Source organism: Paramormyrops kingsleyae, chromosome 6 (assembly GCF_048594095.1).
Source record: "Paramormyrops kingsleyae isolate MSU_618 chromosome 6, PKINGS_0.4, whole genome shotgun sequence".
Lineage (NCBI taxonomy): Eukaryota > Metazoa > Chordata > Actinopteri > Osteoglossiformes > Mormyridae > Paramormyrops > Paramormyrops kingsleyae.
This window is the reverse complement of record NC_132802.1, coordinates 29,592,904-29,601,201: the sequence shown is the minus strand read 5'-3', so window position 1 is coordinate 29,601,201 and position 8,298 is coordinate 29,592,904. Positions and strand designations below refer to the sequence as shown.

The 8,298-nt window shown below is 41.1% G+C and overlaps 1 protein-coding gene across 1 annotated transcript in view; it reads right to left on the bottom strand.

The window, feature by feature from the left end:
• Window positions 1-1,088: 1,088 nt before the first annotated feature.
• The window catches only part of itpr3 (inositol 1,4,5-trisphosphate receptor, type 3), a 44,191-nt gene continuing 36,981 nt past the window's right edge, over window positions 1,089-8,298 (bottom strand). The window contains exons 48-58 of the mRNA XM_072713005.1: window positions 7,750-7,942; window positions 7,494-7,613; window positions 7,072-7,244; window positions 6,443-6,607; window positions 5,525-5,708; window positions 4,657-4,755; window positions 4,434-4,565; window positions 4,078-4,239; window positions 3,006-3,166; window positions 2,524-2,685; window positions 1,089-2,218 (exon numbers count right to left, since the gene is read on the bottom strand). Coding sequence (XP_072569106.1) covers window positions 2,096-2,218; window positions 2,524-2,685; window positions 3,006-3,166; window positions 4,078-4,239; window positions 4,434-4,565; window positions 4,657-4,755; window positions 5,525-5,708; window positions 6,443-6,607; window positions 7,072-7,244; window positions 7,494-7,613; window positions 7,750-7,942 — 1,674 coding nt within the window. The 3' untranslated portion in view covers window positions 1,089-2,095. The remainder of the gene's footprint in view (window positions 2,219-2,523; window positions 2,686-3,005; window positions 3,167-4,077; window positions 4,240-4,433; window positions 4,566-4,656; window positions 4,756-5,524; window positions 5,709-6,442; window positions 6,608-7,071; window positions 7,245-7,493; window positions 7,614-7,749; window positions 7,943-8,298) is intronic.

The following is an 8,298-nucleotide window of genomic DNA, read 5'->3' as shown; positions in this document are numbered from 1 at the left end:
GCAGCAGGGATAGGAGAGAGAGGGTTCAGAGGGCAAGAGAACGAGACAGACAGCTGCTCTTATTCCAAGTGCAGCTATTAAAAGCTAGAGGCGGGGGGGTTGTGGTCTGCTGAAGTCGGTACAGGTCTCCAGTTTGGGTATGGATAGCTGATACAAAGGCTGTGTGTTAGAGGAGAGGAGGGGAATCCTTTCTTACCATTGTCTCAGTGGGCCTGTCTCCATGAGGAGCAGGTCATTTCTGGATACCACACAAGATTTCCAGAGCTCATTTAAACTGCTAAATATTAATGGCCACGAAGGGTAGCACTAATCAGCATGTACAGTTACGTACTTGGTAGGTAAAGCATGCTTGTTCAAGGCGCAGGAGAGTCTGCTGGTGAACCTTTAAGCTAGTCGCTTAACCTAAATGTCTGTGCTTAAACATGAAGCTTTATGTCTGAGTAAAAACTGTAAAATGTGTTGGGCTAAAGCATTAATTATGCATCTGAATAATGATAACAGTAGCAGTCCCTCCTTGGGATTGAATCAGCTGTGTCTATCCCAAGCAGCAGGATCCCGGCACAGGCTTCTGCAAATGAAAGCATCTCTCTCTGGGTGACAGTGTCAGGTTTGTCAGTGAGACCGCAGGGAGCAGCCTATTAATACATTCTTCCTGGCGGAGCATGTGGGTGTTTAAATTACACCATCCCCTGCGCTCAAAATCCTCACTGGGATGTCCCGGCTAAATCCTGGCATTTGCAGGGGTGTGCTTTCAAGTTGTCCCGGCCAAACTGGAGATTTGGAGAGGTCCAAAATGCAGATCGTAAATATTACATTCGTTTTCACAATTGTGATTAATTTCTCAATGTTGACTTTTAAAGACATACTTCTTCCTCAAACGCAAAGGTAACCAGACCCTGTATTATGAAACTATTCAAAGTCATTGCTTTAATTTAAATGCTTTAAACTGGTGTTTCTCAACCCCCCTCGGAGTTGAGAGGCGGGGGAGGCACCAGCTGGGAAGCACTGCTTTAAACACCTTTAAATGGCCCCAACTTTTATAATTATATAAAGTTGTATAATATTAGAAATAAAGGAAATGCTCAATGTCAAATTTCTCAGTCTATCATGTTTAGTATATTATGTATCACCATACAGTAAATAAACAGTTAATGGTTAATAATACAATATATTTTGTCTATAAGTCTCATTTGAATACAGCAGGCATTAAAAACAGGCAAAGCTAGTTCTGTCAGTAGTGAATGATACCATTAAGCTACACATGGGAGCCAACTCCCATGTGCAACACATTCGTGCATTTATAAATAACAAGCCTTCAAAAGGTCCCAGGTTTAATCTATGCACAACATGATGCTGGCATCTACCAGCTACTGCGGAATGAGGAACCACATGACATGGCTTTAAAATGTCTATGAACATCATTCATATACGGGATATGTAGAAATAAAATCATGTGGAGCGTGTGGTATATATGGGGACCTGCCCATTGTCAAGAGAGGTATGGGTGTGCAAAAAACATGAGATTCACATCTGCTTCACAGTGGTGAACTCCCAGTAGGACATTGGAGGGAGTTTCCTGGATAACATGAGAGCCCCGTCGACATGCTGTCTCTGCCCTGCATTATCGCCTCCTCTCCCCTCATGCCACTGCAGAGTACAGCACTGACGGGAAGCGGCAAATGGCAACACGTCTTTTTAACGTGAAGCTGAGTCTGTGCACTGTGGAAAAGCAGAACCACACAGTACATAGAGCACAGATACTGTCGAGTGTCCTTTCTAAATTTAATAAAGGACACATTCACTTCTGATTGTCTGAATACATCTGCCAGTGGGTAGAGCAGCTGAGAATCAGCTGCTAAGTACATTTCGAAAACAGCAGGTTTGCTTGTAGGTGCATTTTTTAAAATCCCATATGGGGACCTTTATGGGTGAAACCAACTCATTGTGAGTTGCTACACTTTTTGTAAGGGGCGTTAAGTGTTAATCCCAGTCATCCCAAGCCTTCCCATTGTTAGCACCGACCAGAGTTTCTGAACAAGCTTGTTAACACTGGCTCTGTTTTTACATGCTCTGTCATTAGTGGGTTTGCTGGGTCCTAGGCTTTGACTAACTGGTGGTTGCTCCCAACACCAGCAGCACTGGGGGCCGTGGAAACACAACTGCCACTCTGCACGTCTACCAGGCCCATCCTTTGCCGGCGCTTCCTCTGCTCCGTCATCTGCACAGGACCACAAGGACATACCACAGGCATGTCAGCACACAGACACCACCTTTCATATCATAATGCTGACATCAGAGCACCATCTGTTCTCTTGCCATTGTACTGCTGCTGTTTACAGGATTTGACTGGACTGTAGAGAGTTAGATTAATAGAAATCTCACCTTACTGTTCTATAACTAGCGCACTTTTGTGATATCCCTACCAGAGGAAATCCTCATAGTCAGGTATGGACACTGAAATACTCCAAAATTAAATCTTTATATCTTTTTGCAGAAAACCTGCCTGGTGGTATTTTTTTTTACCTGTTCCTTCAGCTCAGTCAACTGTCCTGTGAGATTGGAGACAAGCTTCATGGTGGAGGCCAGCCGATCTTGCAGATTCCTCATTTCGTTCTGCTCCCCTTCACCCTCAGTGACCACCAGTGACATGGCCTGCATACGCGGGAACCAGTCCAGGTTCTTATTCTGAGGGAGGAGTCACATGACTGTGAGATGGCACATTTTAATGAATGATTTTACCAATAGCTGCTAGGGGAAGTTTTTCCACACATGAACCACACTTATGAAGTAATTTTTTTCTGAGCTTTCTCATTACCGTAAAAGTCATACGGAGATCAAACAAGGGCCAAGTACTATGAATTTTTTATCAGATGATCTTATGTAAAGCAGTTCCCGTCCAGTTACTGTTAATGTTCTGAAATTGATTCTGCATACCATACATTTGGACACTGGCACTGCAGATGATGAGCTTACTTTACTCATATTCAAATGAAATGTGGTCGTACCTTGATCATTCTGGCCACGTAGCTCTCCGGCCCTGTATAATCAGTCTTGTTCTTCTCCCTCACCAGCACTATGAAGTACAAGTAGTTCCAGATGTTGTGCTCCATCTTGATGTGCTCTTCAAAGGATACTGTCTTGTTGTCAAATTTATCCCTCTCCAAGCCTGAAGAAGGGAACCAATACCAATCTCACATGCAGGTCCCACTGTCAAGCTTTTTGCCCAGGTCTCCATAATCAATAATAAACAGCATATAACAGCTTCAAGACAGACATTATATTCATAAAGTAAAAGTTAAAATAGGATAATTAAAGGCTTCTACACTATGTAACAGCTGCATAAATCAACTGAAATAACAATAAACATTATAAGAATTATAATAACTGACAAGAAGTGTACTGTATTTATTTCATTATATTAATTCATACATAATATGAATGGTAGTAATGATATGCAGCTTAGATTATTTCTTTTAAATTGTAAAGAAGGTACAAGTGGGATTGTACACGTAAAATACAATATCCTGGATTATGACAGGCCTACTGTATTAACATTTGATAGGATTTCTGTGGTATACAGTATGTTACTTATATAGGTTATCTATGTATAGTGGAAACTATTTGAATAGAGGAACAGGCTTTGGTTTTCTAGGTTAGGTGTTGGACACAGCTGTCATGCCATTAGTAAGCTAAGAATATGGGATTACCTAGCTGGACCATGACATTAGTCTTTACACAGAGGAGGCTCCAGTTTGTACTGAGGACATCTGATCTAACTCCACTATGCTGTTATTTGTACCCTGAAGAACATTATGTGTACTGTATCTATGTATGTATTAATCCTGATATTATAAAAGGATTCCTGATAAAGCAAGTCATGAAGTTATAAAGCTCTTAATGCAGTATTCTGTACTGTATACCTCTGTGATTTTATGAGTAACCATAAGTCTTGATTCTTATTTATGCAACTACAGTATATGAAGTATTTGCTAATACATCTTTATGTCCTGCTTCCATACTCCTTTTCCATAATTGACTGTGTAATCCAATAACTTCATGTGACATTTCTTCTCTTACCGCATATAAAGCAGGTGGTCTTCAGAATCTCTTCTTTCTTTTGCTTCTCACTGCGCAGGTCTGCAAAGGTGTCAATGATGACCCCGAAGATCAGGTTGAGAACAATGATGATGACGATAAAGTAAAACAGCAGGTCATAGACCACCCGTGCTGGGAACAGCGCTTCCTAAAGACCATGCAAAGACAGAAGGAGAATGTAGTTCAGGTGTGTATGTTTGTACTGGTTGGAATTAGTAATCACCGGATTACGTGCTTTATAAAGAGTATTAACATACTGCAATGGCCAAAAAGAAACAAAAAATGTATGCATGAGTATAGCTTATGTATGACAGGAGGTCTAAGCAATGGAACGTCACGTGCATCTTTGGACGGTCTGCGCAGCACATCTCCCACTCCGCCCCCGTTCCGCAGGCCGTGGTTTAGCACGGTCACAATGCACATCAGGAGTGTGTCACAGGCACGCTCCGAATTGTCCTCATCTTCTGAGGCTGGAGACCGAGGTAGGGCTACGTTAATTCCCACACAAGATAAAGGTGACCAATGTAGGCGTTTGGGGTACCAGTCTGGTAAAGTACTTACCCTCGATAACCACAGAGACCCTCTCTTCTGCGGAGCAGCTGACTCGGTCCCCGGGACATGACCCGAGTGTCTCCTCAGTCGTGTCCTGGTGTTGAGCATCTGTATATGCAGAATGAGGCACAGTAATCCAAACTGCTCTGGTAACATCGAAAAAATTTCTACATAACACGGTATTTGTATAAAATGTTGTAATTTTGTAGTAACAGCATTTACACAGCCAAAGAAGCTGCACACAAAACAAACAAGTCAAACAAAATGTCTAGTTATGTGTTATACCTAAACTAATAAGGCTACAAGAGTAGGACCTACCAATGAATATTTCAGACACATGTTTTTAGTCGTTAGGTACAATGCTGTTGATTTATTTGACATTTCCAAAAATGTAGAGATTTCTAAAGTCCTAGATCTGAGTTTTCTTTGTGTTTCTTTTATATTTGTATCCTTAGTGTCTTTACTAATGATTGTGTTGCAAATCTGTGTGGAACAGCATGGATTTATGCAAAAACTATGGGTTTGCTCTCTTGATAAACTTACTTTTATGTTTTGGGTAAGTAAACACTGGGGGAACATTAGTCTTTGCGTAACTTGTAAATTGTAGGTTGCATAATGCACACTGAACATAATTGTACATTCTTTCCCTCTTTTTTCACCAATGTTATTTGACACCTTATATCCCATTTGAATCTCTTGTTCATAAAGTTGCAAGTAGTATGAAATTTTGATAAACTCTTGGCATCAAACCTGTCTTTATCTTGCTGGTGTGTAAGTACTTTCCAACTGAGGAATGATTTATAACAAAACATCTCCCCCATTGCACTGAATGTCACTAACAGGCCTTGCTCCCTGCACTGGCCCCCTCTGCTGGTACCTAGTAGTGGCAGGTGGTCCACCTCCATGATAAAGTCATCCCTGAGGCAGAGAAAGCCCACGATGGAAAAGAGGTAGACAAGGATGAGGGCCAGCAGCGCGGTGAGCAGGATGGAGCGCCCGTTCCGTGTGACGCTTTTGATGACGTTGAAGAGCGTCTCCTCCCGGTAGATCAAGTCAAACAGCTGTGTGCAACACCAAACTCAGAATTAGTTAAGCAATATATATAGAAAAATAATTTAATTACATAGAAGAGCTTTTCTACCAGAGGACCTTCTTCTTCAGCTTGTGGGTGCTTATAATCATTCATCTTTTTGCTTTGTATTAATTTAACCCTCAGTTTGCTTGAGTTGCACAGTGCAAATGTGGAGAATTGTTATTCTCACAATTGAGTTGAAAAAATTGATTTTTGTAAACCATAATTCTGTAAAGCAATTAGAAATATTTATATAATCCATCCATTTAAATACTGTTGCTCTTGACAAATTAGTTTATGCTTCACAAAGAATGTTTGAAAATTTCTAGTAAGCACTCAGAAAATATATTCTATTCAGAGTGCTTTAAAGTCATATTAATTTCAGAAAAAGCTAAAAACAAGACAAAATGGCTCATTACCTGGGAGCTCAATAATATTAAATCTAAGATCAGACTATGTGCTGTAGTCTGCTAGCTTGTATCTCTAAACCTATTGTGGCTTTGTGTCTATAGTATGTGTGCCTGTGTTTGTTTAGCATGTTAGCATGTGAATCTTTAGCCCATTTGCTCTGTGGTGCATTATTAGTCTTATTATTAGCATTTCTGTCACTTTTGATTGAGTCCCTGCCTTTCTAGCTCATGACCTGCTTTTCTATAGCTTGTATAGTTTTTTTAATGGCAAAGTTTCAGGATAAGTGTCTGTGTGTAACTTTGAGGGACTTGCCAAGATACTGTAGAAGAGCTCATGGACGCACAGTCCCAGCAAACTGGTCAACACGTAAGCCAGGTGGTACAGGAACTCCATGTCCATCAGGATGGCGCGGTAACCGTTGATGAAGGTGCCGTTGTTGCCCACAAAGCTGACTACGAATACAATCTTATTGATGAGCTGTGGTAGGAAGGCAGGAGAGCACAAGAACAAGAGACATGAAGAGGAGATGGATAACAGAGGGGTGGAAAATGCAGTGTGACATGCAGATTGACAATCTCCGTCCACAGCGGACACCTGCAGAAATGGTACTATAATCAGAGAGCACTGATTTCATGTCTATTCATAATGATAAAGTGCTAAAGACAAATCTGACTTTCAGTGCAGTTTTTTGCAAAATATAATATGTTGTATAAATACTTATACCTGGTATTAAGGCCTTCATTCTGCTATATAGCTTTTAACCAGCCAAATCACACTTTACTGAGGAGCTGGTGACAAAGAACAAACTTACACTGAGCATTCCAAATGGGTTAAGTGACTAGGGGAGAAAAACCTCATACAGTCTTCCCAGCAGTTTTATACTGGGCATCTGATTCACATTCAACTTTCCTGGCAGAAAAAGCATCAGGGGACAAACTTACATTAAGCGTTCCTAGTAGGATTAATGTGGGACCAATGCCAAAGTAGTAGATTGAACGCAGAATGAGGGCTATGGTGAGAGGCCTCAGGCCATAGCGCTGGGAGAAAAGACCCATGACAGACAGGCCAGCAAAGCCCCAGAACAGCATGCACAGCAGGGAGGAGTCAACAGCTCCTGTGGAGACCAGAAAAACAGCACCGAGGGTTATTACCTCAGGTTATTACCTCAGGTTATTACCTGAGGACCTCAGCACATCTCCCACACTGAGACTCCCTGGCATCACCCCACTCACATCCTTCATATTGTATTAGTTGCTTGACAGCATTTGATCGGTTATCAAGATCAGAATGTTATCAGAACCCCCCCTTATGTCTTGTTTAGTGGCAAACATGCAACTACAAATACAAGTATAATGCAAATCACCTTGTCCTGAATGATAAGGGTAGAAGAAGGCAATAATGAGGTTGATGAAGACGGCCAAGTTGAAGGAGATCGTCCCCCACAAGGTCATCCGGCGAGAGAACCAGTACAGCACCGGCATACCTGGATAATAGCGGCCCAGTCAGTTAGCTGGCACAAAATAAAGTGCCCTTCCCAGGATGAGATTATGATAAAATATCAACATAGTGATAAGGATACTGGAGAAACAAATGAAGGAGGTTGATGTTCTGCCACTTACTGCGGAGTTTCTTCTGCCACTTCATCTCATTATGCAGAAAGGTTGTCTGTTGAAAGAAGTCAGTGACCTTGCTGCCCTGCTCATCCTGCTCGGTGGTGTTGAAGATACGGACCTTTGATTCTTCAGTAAGGAACTGGCAGATAGGGTGGACTGGGAATATAATCTGCTCCATGCTGCGGTCATCCCTCACAATCTGGTATGAAACAAAGGCGATAGAGACAGATTGGTTTATATGCTCTGCCTTTAATTTAGCATTAGGATTTTACAGATTTTTAATGTCAAGCTTTATTTTAAGGCCTAGTTTGGATTTATACATTTATTCTGTAATTAGGTTTAAATTCTGTCAAATTCTTGAGTACCCCGAAAGTAATCTAGAACAAAGCTATGGATGAAATCTGGACACAGAGAAAAGAAACAGTTGATAATGACGTGAAATAGTTTTGAAAATAAGGGTGAAGAATACCACGTCCCAACAGAACTTAATACGAAAATAAAATTACATACTTATATCTGGATATTAACTGTATGGATTATGAAATTAATGATCAA